Source organism: Bidens hawaiensis, unplaced genomic scaffold, assembly GCF_021521415.1.
Source record: "Bidens hawaiensis isolate Kalapana, Puna unplaced genomic scaffold, B.hawaiensis_p1.1 tig00013761_1, whole genome shotgun sequence".
In the NCBI taxonomy this organism is placed as follows: Eukaryota; Viridiplantae; Streptophyta; class Magnoliopsida; order Asterales; family Asteraceae; genus Bidens; species Bidens hawaiensis.
This window is the reverse complement of record NW_027492175.1, coordinates 181,857-201,460: the sequence shown is the minus strand read 5'-3', so window position 1 is coordinate 201,460 and position 19,604 is coordinate 181,857. Positions and strand designations below refer to the sequence as shown.

The 19,604-nt window shown below is 34.7% G+C and overlaps 2 protein-coding genes across 2 annotated transcripts in view; both read right to left on the bottom strand.

Moving 5' to 3' along the window:
* Positions 1-19,604, bottom strand: part of LOC143544857 (uric acid degradation bifunctional protein TTL-like) — a 256,115-nt gene that overhangs the window by 75,951 nt on the left and 160,560 nt on the right. The window lies entirely within an intron of this gene.
* On the bottom strand, positions 1,266-7,137 carry LOC143544834 (putative casein kinase II subunit beta-4). The gene is made up of 6 exons (XM_077036828.1): positions 6,699-7,137; positions 5,077-5,295; positions 4,166-4,272; positions 3,917-4,082; positions 3,336-3,472; positions 1,266-1,361 (listed from the first exon to the last, which is right to left on the bottom strand). Exons 1-5 carry the CDS (start codon positions 6,937-6,939, stop codon positions 3,342-3,344), a joined length of 864 nt encoding a protein of 287 aa, XP_076892943.1. The 5' UTR covers positions 6,940-7,137; the 3' UTR covers positions 1,266-1,361; positions 3,336-3,341.

The following is a 19,604-nucleotide window of genomic DNA, read 5'->3' as shown; positions in this document are numbered from 1 at the left end:
GAGTGCCCGCCAATGCCCTGACCGTGTGTTGCCGTTTCTAAACGTGTACACTCCAAACCCTTGTCTCTTGCGTTCGTGCCATGATCCTTCGTATCAATGCTCGTTTGCAAAACCATACGCTCCAAAACAGTGCATTTTGTCTGCAAAATATTTCCCGGCATATGCATCCTGGTTTCTGCAACATATGATCACATGATTAGACAATTGAACTAAAGAATCAAATAATGAATATCTGAAGATAGACACCTTCATATCTCCCACTCATGTAACAATAATAAACACCACAACCACAACACTTTCCATTACAGAATTCGCCTTCGTACACGTCTCCGTTACTGAATGCTTGTTTCCAACATCCTGTATTCACCCTTTTTTGTGTTGGTGTTGGTGTCAGTCACCTTTTGATTTGGAGCCAATTGACCAGAATACTGGTAACGGATGTCTAGAAGAATCGGACGAATGTAGCTTAAGTGGGAATGATCGAGCGAGTAACTTGCTCGACATGATGAGTCGGAAACCGATTTTTGTTCACAAATGGAAAGATTCATAGAAGAAGAGAGCAGATTATGCGTTGAAATCAATAGTGCAGGCGCCAGGAATATCAACTTTGAATGCAGGTAGTAAAATAAAACAAGGACTAGCAAGAAGCTAGACCGAGATTACAATTGACTCAATGCATCAAAATTACGCCAGTTAGACCATTCTAACAAAACAAGTCTTGTTCAATTTTTCTCACTTAGTTTAAATCACTATGTAAGGCTGGGAACAACTACAAATAAAATTAACGTGCTAATTATGAGAATCAAGTAGATTAATTATATATACAAGTAGAGTAATGATGTAATTACTTGTATATATAATTACTCTACTTGATTCACAATTAACACATTAATTTCATTTGTAATTAAACAAGTCGTTAAAATATCATTGAAACCTCACATCTAAGCATAAGGAAAGACACACATCTTTAACAAGATACAAAGATATTATGTGCTTTGAAAGAAGGTTTATACTTTCAAAATAAATAAATAGATTCACACTGATTACAACTTTAGTCCGCCCATGATGGCTTTGAATTGATGGATAATGTTCCTAACACTATGTGGTGCAACAATATTATGTCACTTTTTAATTTATTACAAAACCAATCTACTTAAAACATAAATAAAAACAATAGCTTCATATTGCATATTGGTTTGGATCTCCTGTGGGGTCTTGTTCCAATTCTTCCATGTGTGCTGACGACAATAAATACGTTCCAAGTTCAACGTAAGTTCTTCAAATCGGCGATATTGTAGACGACTTATTAGTTGCAGGAGACGGCTTGGTTGTCTTAGATTCCCCAAGCTTTCCTCCAATACCTGAAATTAAGGTTTGTAAGTCGCAATCCGTAACGGATTTGAAGAAACCTAACATAAGCAGCTTATTTTATTTATTCAACTTGTGAAAATGATACAGCCATACAGGTACTCGGGTTATCATTATCAACTTCCATATCCACATCCATTGCATGTCTATTATCTATGCTTTATAAGCACATCGAGCGACCAAAACATAACCTGAAGATTTGCATGTCTTTTATCTACGCATTATAGCTTGACTACCCATATATTTGCAAGAATAAATTTCGAAATTATGCATCTACTACTCTATATAACCTTCCACAAAACCACCAATTAAGGTATCTCATCAAAGTTATTCCTCGTCCAGCAACCACAATGCATGAAAATAGCAACCTTTCAGCTTTTTTTCTTAAATATAAAACCGTTTTTAGGACCTTATCCGAAATCCGATCCGAATTTATTTCGGATGGATTCGGATCGGATAAGAATTCAGATCAGATTATTAGGGTTTCAGTTTCGTTCCGAATTTCCTGAACACCCCTACATGAAATAGCGGGCGCTATTTCATCGATATTGCAACGTAGCATATAGATAGCTTGTCGCTATTGACAAGTATGTGAAGAAAACTAAAACGGCTTCTCAAGGTGATGTCGGATACTCACTATCCAGAATAAATATCGTGGATAAAAGTACAACTTTTATGCAAAATCCCAAAAACAAAAGTAAGGTTACTTGCAAATACTACCAAAAAGTTACCAGAGGAAGGTTTTTTAGAGCAAAATAGCATCAAAATGGAGGTAACATAAGTGTAAAAGATTGGCATAAGTGTCCACAAGAAGTTAAAAATAAGTTAAATATGAATTAAAGTGTGTGTCTGAAAACAAAAATCAAAGAAAACAAATGATAGTTTACATACATGGATTTTTGGTGATGATGAGATAATTGAGATTCCTTATATTCAAAACAAGAGGCCCTCAAATCTAGTGACTCGGGCCTCTTGTTTTGAGTATTATAAAATCTCAATTACCTCATCCTCATCAGCTTCATCATCACCAAAACCAACGTCACGTACGCCATCATTTGTTTTGTTTGACTTTTGGTTTTGCAAATACGACTTTAAGTCACATTTTCACTTCTTATGAACACTTAGGACAAGTTTTTACCTTTCTATTACCTAAAATCTGATGTTGTTTTGCTCTAGAAATCCCTCGTTTGGTATAACTTTAGCAAAATTGCAAGTAACCGTATTTTTGTCATCGGGGTTTTGAAAAAAATTGTATCCCTTTTCCTGTAAAGTGAGGATCCAACATCAACATGAGAAGCCATTATACTATTCTTCAAGCATAGTAAACAAAAGGCACTGGTTGAGATGCTTCGATTAGATATGCAAAAGTTCTAAGATATAATCTAATTAGTACCAAAATGTAAAATAGACAAATACCTTGATATGCAGATCTTCAAGTAATTTAGATGAGAGGAATAATCGATGGTATTGTTGGAAGGTTATATAGAGTAGAAGATGCACAGTTATGCATTAAATAAAAAAATAAGAAATAATTAATTTGAATTTAACATGCGTGTTCCGCGAGAAATGAATTACCACTTAGTTCGTTGGTGTGGATATGGAAATTAATTATTGCATGTCTATCACCTATGGGTACTCAGGTTATAATGCATAGATGATAGACATGCAAATCTTCAGGTAATGTTTTGGTTGGTTGATGGGCTTATATTGCTTAGACAAAAGACATGCTTATAATTCATTTGCAATTTCTGGTTTATTAATAAAAGGAGTCGAACTTGCTTTGTTCAACATTGGTGTTCTTGTGTTCGATCAGAGAGGTATGTGCCATGGAAAAGTTTACGCATATAATTTTTGAACCGAGAAAAAGATAGGTAGATCATATAACATTTCAGCATTAACTCATTAAGTACTCAACTTGGCTTGTTAGCAGCTCAGATATTGTGAGAAGAAGAAAGATGAGAACTAACCCCTTGTCATGGTTTATGCAGCTTGAAACCAAATACTCTCGGAACGAAGCTCTGTGTCGCTTTTTGAGGCTTTAAGTGGCCATAAGTCATCAAGAATAAGTGAGGAAAGGTGGTTCCAAAATAAGCACCATCAATATCTAAGGGAAAGTGAAGGAATAAATAGTCATATCTATAGTTACCTTATATATTACATATATATAGCAATATCAACCTGTTTTTATTAATAAATCTCATTCGGGTTGCATTTTATCAGGCAAAACACTTCAAATAAATACAAAGGGAAAAGAAAGTATGTCAAATGCATTGAATTTTTCAATTAAATATACTGTTAATTGGTTATGTTGATGGGATAATCTTTTTGCAATCATATTTCAGAGAGTGTTTATTTCAAAACAGATTAAAAAATGGTCAGAAAGTTGTTAGTAATGTTATTGGGCCACCAGACCCGACCCGACCCGACCCATCCGCTTAAAGCAACCCAAATTGACTTTTTACCCAACCAGACCATACAAAAATACCCATATGTATCCACATTTATGCAATTTTAAATCACAATTAAAACATTAGATGTGAAAGGATACTGCCTTGGTACTTCGATCTAGGGTAGTAGATATCTTCACATTTGGGACAGTAAATTTTCACAGTGCTGGAACATGGTATGTCTGATTGACCAACAGGAAGACACGGTTGACCACAACAATACACGCGAGGGCACCTTCCAAAATCATAGTCTTTATACTTTTCAAACTGTGAAAAATCCAAAATGTTATCTTAGAACTTGTAACGAGTAATAGGAAAAAAACAAACAGAACGATGGATATAACTATCACCATGGCGGACATTCCCTTGCTGGTTAAGATGTATCGAGCGTGAATCATGCCATATAACATCTCTGCTGCTGATTCAACCAGTTCATTTTGTTCTTCAGTGAACGCATCTGCTCATATACAGAATAATTTCAAAAGGTCAAATTTAAAAAACCCTGACTATTATTAATTAGTAATTAATTTTCTAATTGAAAACAAGTCTAAGCAAAACCATTTATCATAGTAATAACCATATCTTATATAGAGTTGAATTCAAACCAGTATGAATAGTAACTAACCTAGCACAAATTCAGATAATACCTGATCAATCATATTAATGAATGTGCATCGTTCACGAAGTGGTTTAAAACTTCATGTATAATATAATAATACCTACATACGTACAGCACATAAAATCACATATACATTATACAATAAATAGCATCTATGTACACAAGTCCTGGGCTAGTTTAATGTTTGGTTACACTGAATGCTTCACAAGCCAGTGTTCATGTGGCATGAGTGCATGACTAAATGAAAATTTGGTTCATTTTAGTTCAAATTTTAGAAATCTTTATTGTTTATGAATACGAATTCAAATACATAAACCGATTTGCATTTACTTCATAACTATTTTGTTCATTAATAATATTTCTTCCATGCATGCTTCAAAACAATATTTGAGTTGAAATAATCTTCAATAAGCCAAACGTAAATGCGATTTAATGCCCACGATATTTAAGTCCGTATATGTCCATAAATATATTTCACGGAACCACCTGATAACTACCAATCATGGCCCTAAAATAACATGCTTTTACTTGTAATCTTTGTGATTCTTCTCAAGCTCATCAGTTATGTTAGTACGACCAAATCAAGAAATACTTAAAACTAGTTTCAATTTAGATGTCACAAGGACCTATAATACAGCTTACCATGAGATGATTCGACATCCAGAATCAAATCAAGCGCGTAGTCAAAATAAGGAACTTGGCTGCTCAATCCACATAAATTAAAATCATCCTGAATGTAGTCATCATCAACTTCACAAAAGAAATTGTTTCCTCTCAAATTGCAAAACCATGAAATCCAAGACGTATCATCCCCATCCGAGCCACTAACATCAGACTCCTCACTGTCAGTTTCAGATTCCACTACAACCAGAAAGCAAAACGGAGTTAGATCATACTTTTAGGCTAACAAACTGAGCATAACAGGTACTCGTTTAATTTCATTTTTAATCTACACGATATAAAATAAGGTTATGAAATTTCTAAAATCACAGATAGTAATTTAGGCTAACATACTGAACAAACACAATCAATACTCGTTTAAGAACATTTCAATCTGCACGGTATGAAATTAGGTTATAAAAAATCTAAAATCACCGATACTACTTTAGGCTAACAAGCTAAACACCAACACAATCAATACTTGTTTAATATCATTTCAATCTACACAATATGAAATTAGCTTATAAAAATTCTGAAATCACTGATACTAATTTAGGCTAACAAACTCAGCATTAACAAAGTCAATCCTCGCATTAATTCCATTTCAATCGACACAATATGAAAAAAGGTTATGGAATTTTTACTAATTTAGGCTAACAAACTGAACGTTAATAACACACAGTCAATACTCAACAATCGTTTAATTTAGGCTAGCAGCAATATCAATTATCACATTAGGTCATGAAATTATCACAAATACTAATTTAAAATAACAAACAACCGAACTAACCGTCGGAGCTATTGTTTTGACTGGTGGTGATAGTAAAAGTTTCATAACCTTTGTGCAGGTTGAAATGACATTTAACACGTATTGACTGTGTGTTAATTTCAGTTTTTTAGCCTAAAATAGTATGTGTGATTTCAGATATTTCATAACCTGATTATAAATCACATATACTAACTTAGGATAATAAAGTAAACATTAACACAGTCAATACTCGTACAATTTCATTTCAATCTACTGAACACACCGATATCAAATTCAGTTATGAAATATCTGAGATCACAAATACTAATTTAGCCTAACAAACTTAACATTAACACACAGTCAATACTCGTTTAATTTCATTTCAATCTACCGAACACAACGATAGCAAATTCGGTCATGATATATCTTAAGTCACACATACTATTTAGATTTAGGCTAACAAACTCATCATTAACACACAGTCTATACTAGTTCAAATTCATTTCAATCTACCGAACACAACGATATCAAATTATATTAAGATCAAATTCATTTCAATCTACTTAACGCAACAATATCAAATTAGGACATAAAATATCTGAGATCATAAATACTAATATAGGCTAACAAACTTAACATTAACACACAGTCAATACTAGTTCAATTGCATTTCAATCTACTAATCACAACGATATCAAATTAGGTCATAAAATTATCACAAATAGTAATTTAAGCTAACAATATACTAGTTCACTTCCATTTCAACCTGCTTAACCGCAACGATATCAAATTAGGTCATAATAAAACTATCACAAACAGTAATAATTTCAATACAACAAATAATAACCGAACGAACCGTCAGAGCTATTGTTTTTCGTAGTAGTGATAGTAGACGTTGACACGTTGTCACGGCGGTGATCCTGCAGCTTGCCGCCACCGGCAGCCGTAGCCGCAGCGGCGGCGGAAGTTGACGGCATGTATAATAAGCTCTGTTTGTCCTTGTTTGGAAACCTAGGTGCTGATGACGTCTTCTCTAAATGCTTATCCAAAACTTCGTTGATTCGTTTCCGATCTAACGAGCCACTGCCTCCAACCATCGCCGATGACGTCACCGACGGCGAGCCTCAACGGTTGTGGTGCATATAATAATAATAATAATAATAATAATAGAAAGATAGGATTTGAATATGTTTGTGAGCTAATTGATTGATTAATTAAAGAGGATTTGAATGGTATTGAAGAAGAAGAGAGGAAAATGGTGATTAATCGGGTGGACAAAGACGACGATGATGATGATGATGAACGTTAGGGTTTTTTTTTTCTTTTTCTTATTATTTTGTTTTTTAATGTAATTATTATTATATTTGGGTTATATTTTTAATTTTTTTCATATTTCTAAACCTCTAAGTAGGGATGTGTACTTTGTTCGGTTATTAGTATTAACCGAATTAAACCGATCGGTTACCGATTCGGTTAATAACTGATATCAAACATAAGTTAAAATTTTGTTTAAAAATATATGAAATAAATGCTTAAATACATGAAATTAAGATATAAAAATATGAAATTGAGATATTAGTACATAAAATGGAGATATAAATACATAAAAATGATAGTATTAAACTATTAATAGGTATAATACATGAAATAGAGGGAAAAAAGCTAAAAAAATATGATAAAAATGAAGAGTTCGATGCGGTTCGGTAATTTCGATTTTCGAATTACTTCGGTTCTGTTCCGTCGGTTTTTGGTTTTCGGTTTCGGTTAACGATTCGGTTATTGTTCACCCCTAGGGATGTTCAAAACGGTTTGGGACTAGGAAACGGAACCGGTTCCTATATTCAAAACCCCATTTTAAACCGGTTCTAGGCTCGAACCGGTTAGGGAACCGAACCGGTTCTCCCACCCTCGGACCCCTAACCTATCTAACCGGTTCTTACCGGTTCCTAAACCGGTTCCTGTACTGTAACCGGTTCCAACCGGTTACAGTGTAAAAAATTTTTTTTTTTTTTTTCGTTTTTCGTTTGCGATTTGGATTCTAAACTACGATTCGTATTTGTATAACATGAAAAATAAAAAAAACAATTAACATAAAATTCATTTTATTTACTTTAAGAAGTTCAAAAAAAAAGGTTACATGTTTTAAAATCTTCAAAAACAAACTAACAAAACTTTAAACTTATAAATATAAAGTTGTGACATATTATTTCTAGAAAAGCCTTCTTGTTCGTCGTAATTATTGAGCGGCGACTTCTTCCTCGGAATTACTTGTAGAAATGCCTTCTTGTTCGTCGTGCACTCGAACATCAAGTGGTGTTTCATCTTCGATAGTGGTTACGTGTTGAATACGATCGATTGAGTCGAAGTGATCCTTTAAGCAAATGCACATCTCCACCGACTCCGAATTTAGACTCCGAATTTAGTCTTGTTCTTCTCACCGATATTACCCTGCCACTAAGAGAAAAAGCGGATTCCGAAGCTACCGTAGAAGCTTGGACGGTTAGTAAATCACGGGCCATGGTGGCAAGAATCGGAAACTCGGTTTCCTTTACCTTCCACCAAGCCAAAACATCAAAAGTGCCATATTCCTCTTCGGATAAACCGGTAGAGTAATCATTTGCACTATACCTTCCTAGTTCGCTTGAATGGGTGTTACCCCTTTGTTTTTTAGCCGTTACGTTGCGAACGGTGTTCATAAGGCTAATCATGGGATCTCGTACTCTAGTAGCACTTGAACTTGATGAAGACCCCCCCGGCATAGGCATGTGTATGTTTGACCCATATTTATTTAAATAAAAGTCATACATAAATTTAAAATTCAAGTTAAAATAATTTTTTGCCTCTGTTGAAAAGTTTGGGTCAACTTCATGCATATCTAAGGCTGAAAAGATTTCGTCAATCACACATTCAACCCCCGTAACATTTAACATTGGGTTTAAAGCGGCGGCGCAAGTAAAAATCGGTGGCAATTCAAGAAAGTATTTTTTTAATTTAAACTTCATTGGTAATATGATGTTTGAAAACATTGGACTTTTATTTTCAAATTCTTTAAGATTGTTAACCATTAAAAATAACTCCGAAAGAACCAAGGGACTTGTCGGATAATACGTTCCCGATAGTTTCGTAGTTGATGTTTTAAAAACTTCAAGAAAAGTCGATAAGTCATTGATAATTTCCCATTTCTCATTTGAAAAGGGGATTGTCAAATCATTCTCGGCAAGACTAGAATGAAACATTTGTAAAGTTTCTCTTTGTTCCAAAGCACTTTGAAACATTATGCAAGTGGAATTCCATCAATGAGGTACATCCCAATTAGCTCCCAAAGCTTTTCTTCCCGTATCTTTACAAAATTGTCTATATTCCATTTGTCTTTTTTTACTTTTCTTAAAAACTTCATGTATCATTAGTCTAAAATCGTTTATAACCGATGTAACCTCATCCGAAGCAAGTCTGTCTTGCACGATTAAATTAATGATATGTGCAACACACATTGAGTAAAAAAAATACACCATTGCAAATCGGCGTATATTTTAATTTTAATTTATCAACCGCCGATGTATTATTCGACGCGTTATCAAATGCCATTGAAAATATTTTATTTTCTAGTTTATAAGTTTTTATATCATAAACTAAAATTTCAAACAAATTATCTCCGTATGTGGATACTCAAAGAGTTCGAAAACAATGGTGCGTTTCATCATTTCCCACGATGACGGGTCTATCCAATGAGCGGTGACACAAAGATAAGATTCGGGTAGACCATGTGGAGCCGACCAAACATCACTAGTTAAGTTTATTCCCGTATTTATATTTTCAAAATATGCAATTAGTACCTCTTTGGCCTTCTTCCACAATTTTAAACAATAACGTTTAAGAGTATGACGACTTACGTGAGTGTATTGTGGTTGAAGCGTATCTCGAATCATGGCGGTTAAGCGAGGGTTGTCGAAGTGGCTAAACGGCAAAGCTTCTTGAATCACAAACTTCGCCATACGATCTTGAACTCGATCAATTTGGTATGTAAATATTCCGCCTTCACTATCCATTTGCGTTTGTTACGAATCGACGTTCTTTTTCAACGCCTTGCAATACGGTTTTTCGATGTGTTTCTTCAAATTTGAATTCGAAAGTGGGTTTAAATAAACCCCACAAAACTTGCACCGAGCCTTCAATGAATGGTCACTCAATTCAACCAAATCCCAATTGCACCAAATCTCTTGATTACGATTATGAGGTACAATACGAACGAAACTTGGTTCGGCGTTGGAACCTTGACCAACCGATGATTGTGAGGCAGCCATAACAACAAATATGAATATAGAAGAAGAGAAAGCAAGAGATTAGAGAACTCAAAACGTTGCAATAGCGTTTTTTTGTATTTTTTTGAGTTCGGGTTTGCATTTTGAGTGTTGTGATGAACCCATGACACCAAATACCTATTTATACTAGTAGTGGGGTGCTTGGGGGAGCCAAAAAACGGCTAGTTTTGACCCCAACGGTCAAAAAACGGCCAAAAAAACGATTTCCAACGGCTATACTCGATCCAACGGCTAGAACCGGTTAGGAACCGGTTCCGGATGGAACCGGTTAGGAACCGGTTCCGGTTCGGTTCCGGTTCCTACCCGCCCCCACTCAGAAATGCAAGAACCGGTCACGGATCATCGGGTTGAATCAGATAGGGTCCGGTTCCTACAAAAAACGGGTAGGAACCGGTTCGGTTCCGGTTCGGGTCCAGGAACCGGTTTATTTGATCATCTCTATTCACCCCTAATTCTAAGTGCATATAGCAATTTTAGGGAAAAAAATTAATATAGTAGTGTTTATAACCACTCTCACCAATACACATGGGTGACATATTAATTGTTCATACCGATTTTGACGTTCCAGACTTTACTCACTCAAAAATCAAAAATATAATTAAGGAGGAATCTCATCACTGTGGAGGAAATTCTTGAGTCATGTGTAACATCACGTAAAATTTGGGCCAAAAATGTCAATTTTCAAAGTCAAGGGACCAATTCTGTCAAAATTTAAACCCCAGGGACCAATAATGTAATTTCTGGTTTCCTAACCTATCGCGTGGTGACACGTGGAACGGCGGCCTGCCACGTGTCGACACGTGGCAGGTCTAGGCACTGACTCAGCAAGCCTACATCGCGGTACGCGATGGGCTTGCCAGGTGACCCATCGCGTACCGCGATGGGGTCCGAGATCAGCCCTATAAATAGCGGGTTCCGGCTCTTCACATTTGCACATCAAATTTCACACATATACTCTCTCTAGCTTTCTCTCACTACCTCGAAATACGTGCCATTGATCCGTCTCGATAAACGTGCTCCGAAACCTCGTTTTCCGTGCCCGTTACCTCGATTTCCGTGCCACTCCCCGACATTCCGAACAAGAAGGAAGTGATGTCCAACGATCCGGTGATCTCCTCGAAGTACGTGCCAAAGGTGTCTTGAGAAACGTGTAAAGTGTGGAAAGGAATGTTGATCAAGTGAACGTTAAGAAGCGAGTAACGTCGAAGTGCTGCCCGAGTGTGAAGGGTATTAATAAAGCCAAGCAAGATAGGCATAATGCCCGACCAAAATAATAATAAAATATTATAACGGCTTAATGCCCTAAAGTCGGAATTATACTCGATGATTATAAAAGAGAGAAAATGTAAAACAAAGAAAATAAAGAAAAGAAAGATGAAAATATATATGTGAATATATATATATGATTATTCTTTGTTATAAAATATATTATTATGTGTAATGAGTATACTTAAATAATAAAGAAATTACGTTTCTTAAAGAAAAAGAAACGTCGGGTTTTTAAATATAAACTAAAGGTTTATAAAGAATACTTTATAAATAAAGGTTTTAAAGTAAAAGAAATAATGAACTAAAGGTTCATCGAGATGATAAGACTAAAGGTCTTAAGCCGGATCGTGTATCCGACTAATAAATGTTATACTCGTACTATAGGTGCGAGATAGCAAAGGAAAGACTAACGGACGGTGTTGGAAGCCGATCTCATTGAAAAGGTGAATACGCCCCACTTTTATAAACTTGTTTTCAAACAAACGTGTTATGTGTAAAACTTTACATGAGGCTACGTGTCTCTAAAAACATTGTAAATAAGAGTATAAACCTAGCCCTCAGGCTGTGGTATACGTTTGTCTGGATCCTTACATATGTGGTATGTGGTGGGCACATCGCACCACGCCTGGTCACGACCTCTAGCCACGATGGGCCGGATCAAAGTATGTCCGAGTGAGAATGACCTTGTGTATATTTATGGTACCTAAGTATGTCGAAACGCTGTGGTGTTTTGCTGAGGTGACCTAGAGTAGAGACTCGAGTTTATGATGACTGTTTTAACTTGATTATTCCTAAGCCAAGATGGGCCGAGACTTACAAGGTCTCGAGGGGTGATTAAGTAAAGAAAATATTTTTAGCGTCAGCATATTCACCATCATTCGTTGCTGACGTATTTTATTAACATTTTGCAGGTAATCAGGAATAGAGCTTGAGGACGAAGAAAGCTCAAGTATCCGATGGCTCGGATAAATTTTGTGTAAATATTAAAATACGATGGTTTTTGTAAAACATATAAACAAGTAAACTAAACGAGACTTTCATCTTTTGTATTGTAAATATTTTATAATATCGATCCTTAAGTTTTTATAAGTCTTCCGCATTAACCCGCTACTCTGATTTATTTACAAATACGATACCAACTATGGCTCACACTCCTAGGCCTAGAATAGGGGTGTAACATCATGTTTAGAACTTAAGACCATAAAATCTCAAACTTTAACTATCATCCTCATATCATTGGACTAAAAGCCCAATTACAGCTTTTTAGAAACTTAATACAATATGTCTCTAGTATTAAAATAACATTTTTGAAATTTATAAATAGAGCTTATATAGCCCTGTTCGGTTTATAAAGTTTTGAAATTTGTCTCTCTCTAAAAACTATGGGCCTGAGGCAAGTTAAAAATAATGGTTTGTTAAAATATATAAACTCGATAACTCATATATAATTTATATAATTGTGATAACAATAAACAAAATAAAAGTATTGTAGCAAAATATCTAATTTAAATAGTTAAAAGAATCGTGAGCCTCTACTAGCATTTTTGGAAACAAAGATCTCGATCAATCTTTTGTAATCCATACTCTCCTATATATCGTTCTAAATAGTAATAATGATTTAAATGTGCTAATGATGGTGGTAAAGTTATGATTTAATGGGCTAAAGGATTAACGTGGTCATATAAGGCAAATTGCATATAGCTAAATAAGTAATCGACAATAAAGACGATTAAGATATGAATTTAATAACTTGATTTATACGAATATGGATTTTCTTTTAAATAGTAGAAGAGCTAAATTCGTTATCATGTGGCTGCTTTGATTTTCTGACAACTTTATTTTTATAAAGTGTCGATTTCTTTTTTTTAGAACGCTTACTTTCTTGTATTTAGGCTACCGTACTCTTCAAATTTGGAGAGCGTCGATGCCCCACTCTGGTCATACTATGTTGTCTTAATCGAGTCTACGCTGGTTCAGAGTTTGGCTTGGGAGTTCTCCAGGAAACCATGCCGCCGACCGCCACTTAACCGTCGTGCCACCACAAAAGCATAACTCTCTAGCGTAACACACGGTGGAACGAAAACTCGGGTGGGCTCGGGATTCGAATTGACAACCTTTGCACAAGGCCTAGCTCCAATAATTTCCAATATCCACCCAAATGTGACGCAAGTAAGATTCGAACGTGAATCTCCACTGAAAAATTCAAGTCTCCTACCACTAGGCTATAATTGGACGATTTCTAACAACTTTATTTGGTATATATATTTGGAGGGTTTCAAATTTCAATTTTGTAATCATTTATTGGGCTACTTAATAAGTGTGTGTTTAAGGCTAAATATAAGGACTAGGTTTTCGAGATTTAAATAAGAAACTTTTATGTATACAGTTAGCTTGTAGAAAAAGGTTATATAAAAAGGTAAAGTTAAAAAAGATTATAAAAAAATGAGAAAGTCAGAATCAAACTTGGGCACAACAGGAATTAGCACACATGGTATCCCACTCATCCATTTACCGTCTATTGTTGTGTTTAACTAAAGCTAAGCTATAAACAAAAATATATAATATCTTTTAAAAAAAAGTTCCGGTCCCAAAGGATGGCCGGTCCTTGGGCCATCGACCTCCTCACCCCTCCCTTGGGCCGGGCTTGGATGGACTTATGATTGAGGTTTGAGATTTTTATGGTTTCAGGTTCGAAACTTGACTCAATAGAGTTGTTTGACAGTGGTTAAGTTTTCTTCTTGGTAGCGTTCATGGGTAATTATACTTGACTATTGGGGGTTCCAAATACTGATAAGAAAAAAAGGTTTCAAAAGCTCTATTAGACCAAATTGGTTTTGGTAATTCGGTTAACTGAACTGTCTAAACCATCTAAAAGTAGTTCGCGTCATCCACTTGACAATTTAGGCCAATATATGCCATCATATATTCAATTGAAATCGGGAATTAGGTCATGAGTGAGTTTGGTAGTCAAACAAGGTTCCTAAGCCTCGATCATAATCACTAGATCATGAGTGTTTATTTTATTTTCATTTAACTTGTTTAATAGAAGGTTAAAAAATAACAAAGTGGAAAACCTTTGTGTTCATAATTGACCCTCATTTAACGTTGAAAACTAATGGAGTTAACGATTTAGACGTAATTAATAAATGAGAAACATCGTTGATCCAGCTGAAAAGAAAAACTTCTTCATCATATCTTCCGTTTTTCATAATAATAATAGTAATAAAGTAGTTTTTTCTTTTAGGGAAAAGTTAACGTATAAATGAAATTAACGTGCTAATTGTGAGAATCAAGTAGAGTAATTATTTAATTAATCGTATAGTAATTATGCAATTACTTTATGATGTAATTACATAATTATTTCTAACTTGATTCTCACAATTAACACATTAAGTTCATTTGTATTTGATCCAAACCATTTCCTCTAAACTAAACTTGAGTTTTAGAAGTTTTCGAATCAACACGAAGCATCAAAGGCTACCTTTAAACACCCGTAACAATCCACATTTTTCTATATTAATTTGAAATCTCCGAAACACTTTTGACCATACTTGAAACAATACTGGATAGAGGTCCAAAAACACTACACAAATATGACCAAAGACTTGGAGGTACAAGCTGCCATAACCATTTGGCAGCCTAGAATGATCAAGAACCAATCAATATGGAAGGTTCAAGACATCCTTGGAGCCATGCATAGACTGTCTAGAACACTAGCTAGAGATATTTGTATAGACTTATCTACAGACAATTAACTCTAGAGCTAGTAACCAAGGTACCAATAAACATTCTATAAACGTAAAAGCGGATCTACGTCATTCTTGTCCATCATTGTTCTAGCTTTTCGTCTCTCTCAAAGAGAAAACTACTTAATAAAGTCATGCGTCACTTATTTATTCTTGTCCACCCTTGTTCTAGCTTTTTGACTCTCTCAAAGATATTACTTAATAAAGTCAGGCGTCACTTATTTACACCAGACTCGTTTGCTCACTTATTTACACCGGACTCATTTACTCTATCTGTAATCCATATTAACTAGATAGACGTCTCAAACTCTCACTCTCTCTCCTCCACACCAATTAACACCAATTAAAGATAACTAAAAAAATTACTAAATACTAAACACAAATATTTTCTCTCTCCATCACCTCAATCGGGCGTCTCTTCTTCATATCTAGATCGTATGTTCCCTCTTTCCTCCACGTCAAATCAATTAGAGATGGCTAAAAAGTGCAATAACAATTACATAAATTTGGAAATCGATTACGCTAAATTACCATACTTAAATAACCATTATTTCTCCACCACCTCAATTGGGCGTCTCTTCTTCATATCTAGATCGTATGTCCTCTTTCCTCCACGTCAAATCAATCAGGATAGCTAAAAAGTGCTATAATGATTACGTTAAAATTGGAAATCGATTACGCTAAATTACAATACTTAAGTAACCATTATTTGTTATCATTTTCAGATTTGGATTATAAACAATTATCTATTACTAGTTTGAGACCCGTGTAATACACGGGCAATTAATGAAAATTTTAATATTTAAACATTTAGCAAAATACAATCAATAACACAGTTGTCATATATTGTTAATACAATTACAAATTACAATAAAATTACAAGGATTACAAAAAAAAATTACACAAGTATTTTATAAATAAGAAAAAATTTCCTTGTATACAACATTTGTTGTTGTATTGGTCAGATGACCTTGTTTATCAAGAATCAGAATCTTTAGCCCACAGCTGCTTGTAACTCTTGACAAGGCGACGTATAGTTGTTCACGTGAGAACACGGGTTCTTTTAAGTACAAACCTACCCTTGATAATGATTTACCTTGGCTTTTGTTTATCGTCATCGCGAAACATACTGCAAGGGGAAATTGTCGTCTTTGAAACTTGTAGGCTATTTTGTTGTCTGATGGAGTCAGTGGCGATCTATGAATCAAAACTCTATGACCAATGTTAGTTCCAGAAATAATTTTGGCTTCAACTACACGAGTACCTAAAGATATAATCTGTAGTCGAGTACCATTACATAAGCCTTCTTTCTGGTTAAGATTTCTAAGGAGCATAACAGGAACACCAACTTTTAGCACTATGTTGTGGTTTGGTAGTCCGGATATTCTTAGACCATTAAGCAGTTCAGGAGAGTATAAAGCTGTATCAACAGTGTCATTGATATATTCTGAACTGCATATGGTATCTGAACTTAAGTACTCGACTTCATCACCTGCAAAAAACTTGAGCAAACTATCATTAATCTCATCAACAATTTCGTTTGTTGGTGCAAGTATTGCTCTATCCTGAAAGTAATGTTGGTTCTCATAACTCTGTAGAATATCAGGATAAACAAAGTCAAAAAGTTTTGATATAGGATCAACTAAATCTTTTATAAGTAGATCGTCAGGTATATCTATCGTTGCAACACCATCATTAGGATCGCCAATATTACCTTCACCTATATCTAAAATCCATTTAGCAAATAATCTGGCTTCCTCAACATCAGATGACGGCGTACCCATAGTTAACTTTAGGTTTTTTTTGTTAATCTCAAGACATTGCATTCACTCCAAATGTAAGAAGAACATAGAGAGGCGTTTACGATGTCTTGTCTAGTGCCCTTTTGAACTACAGGTAGAATTTGTCGAAAGTCTCATCCAAATACAACTTTGCCTCCAAATAGCAAATTAGAAGATAAAACGTCTTTTAAAGACCTGTCAAGAGCTTGAAAGCCATGTTTGTGGTGCATTGGAGCTTCGTCCCAAATTATTAATTTGGTTTTATCTAATAATTGGGCTTCATATGTACCTGGATCCATGTAGCAAGTTAAATCCTCATTAAGATTTATCGGAATATGAAACCTCGAATGTGCTGTGCGACATCTGGTTAACAATAACGAAGCAATTCCACTTGAAGCAACAATTAGAATGATTTCGCCTTTTGATCTTATGGCAGTTAAGGTCTTCCATAAGTACGTTTTACCTGTTCCACCATAACCATATAGGAAGAACACACCACCTTTATTCTGTTGAACAGCCATCATTATACGATCAAAAACATTTTTTTGCTCATTAGTAATTGAATTAAATAGAGTTTGGAACTCTACTTTTAGCAAGTTTTGATCGTATGACAACTGTTCTTGAATCAAACTATTAGATGCAATAGGTATATACTCGGCATCTGGGAAAGGCACGGTTTGATATTTTTCTTAAGCTTGAGTTGTTTCGCAGCAAGATTTTTTCAATCTCAAATAAAGTGAGGTTCTTGATTTGATATTCGGTTAGCGATAACTATGTTAAAATCGAATAAAAAATAATTTCCAAATATTAATGACTATATATATAGATATAAAGTTTGTAAAACTGAGACTACATAATGTCTATATAACACATAATATAACGAATTATATTGAAATTTAGAGATATTGAAACCCAAATTAGTGGTAGTTGTTAAGTTTTATATTTAGTCTAATACATTGACTTTTTTAAATTAATTTGAAATTCTTTCCTAAAAAACATCGTCTAAAAAGTTATTTGAAATTTTCCTAAAAAATATCTTTATTTTTGTTTTAATTATTATTTAAAACTTAACATTACAAATCAGAATTACCAAACAAATAAAAAAAACAATTTACTTGATAAAACTTTAGTGAATGTCAGCTGCTTCTTCATGGCATTACGTAGCATTTACCAGTTAATATTTTCAGAGTCCGCGCTATTTTTCATCATCCACTTGGACACAGTAACCGAGATCCACCGGTCGATGAGCTTCTTCTGTGCACTGCGATAAATATTAAATGAAAAACTGGATAGTTTATGAAGCAAGAACATAGATTAACATTATAATACTCACATTCCAACAAAATGAGCAATGACACGTCACCTCATAGCTTCCACTTCGAAGTTCAAACTCAATTGCATGGTCACAGCCCGGAGCAGGACACCATTTTTTGTCTATAAAAAAATAAATATATGAAAAAAATCCTAAATTGCAGGAGCCAGGAAGAAGCGACACAAGCTACTAACAATTTAAAGTAAATGTATACCTTTTTGTTGTCCTCAATAAGAGATCTAAGAAGGTAACGTCGATATTTATTTTTATCTTCGTCTGAAGTCAACATGTTGACCATGTCCACACCGACAACAGCACCACATGATGAAGTGGGACATCTTAATGTCAAGCATCCAGGACCGGACCATCACTGATAGATGTGCTGATGTAAGCTATAACAAAATGATAGAAAGATAAAAACTTTATTAAAAATGCAAGCTTTTCACTAAAAATCAGCTAATACATGGAATTTTTTTAAAAAAAATAAACCTTTCCAGGATGTATTGCAAAAAGGCTGGCCACAAGCAGCAGAGCTAATCTTATCAAATGAATACGATTCAAAGCAGATCCCACAAAGCAGTTTCAAAAGATATAAACAGAAGACCACATATTACAACATTGAAAAACATCTAATTGAATATTGCACAATCGTATCTTACTCATCTAGTTGGATAATTTAACCTTTGTTCTTGATACCTTCTTTTATGTTCCAAAAAATTATATTATATTGAAGGAAAACGATATCTAAGTTAACTTTTTCACTTCTGATCCGTTATGTAATCCATCGTTAACTGATCTAACACAAAACATAACAGATGCAACAAATTAATTAATTAGGCCAAACAAACAAACAAACAAATTAGGGCGAATTGAATATGAATATAATAGTGAATCGAAATGAATTGAAATAACCTTTGGCTTTCTTGCCGATATCGAAGAAGAGTCCCGGTCCGGTATTCATATTTGGCGTTGAATGAGAGTTTTCGATCGATGGATGGATGTGTGGAAACCGGAAATAGGTTATTATTAATTTATTATTTGGAACCTCACCTGTGCTGCTGGTTTATTTGCTTAGGGCGGTTCATGAGATTTCGGTGCCGGCAGCGACCATGGAGAGGGGGATGGATGATGGAGTTGGGAGAGTTTTGTGATTTAGGGTTTAGAAAGGAATAAAAGATACAGATTCGAATAACATTAAACAGGGTGGGTAATGACCCATAAGATTCATATTTAAAAAATAGGTTAAAAAGTCTAATAATCGATGAGAGTTTGACAAGTGACACTCAGTGGTAGTCTTTTATTAGAAGAGTAAGATTAGTTTTTGGTTCTTTCGAT

Bases quoted from the DNA above. Each gene is read 5' to 3' on its own strand.
- LOC143544834 (XM_077036828.1), bottom strand. From the start codon at position 6,939: ATGGTTGGAGGCAGTGGCTCGTTAGATCGGAAACGAATCAACGAAGTT. The intron at 4,273-5,076 runs GTAAGCTGTATT...GTATATGAGCAG, and splicing joins GGATGTCGAATCATCTCATG to ATGCGTTCACTGAAGAACAA. The intron at 3,473-3,916 runs GTATCCTTTCAC...ACTTTCCCTTAG, and splicing joins TAGATCGAAGTACCAAGGCA to ATATTGATGGTGCTTATTTT.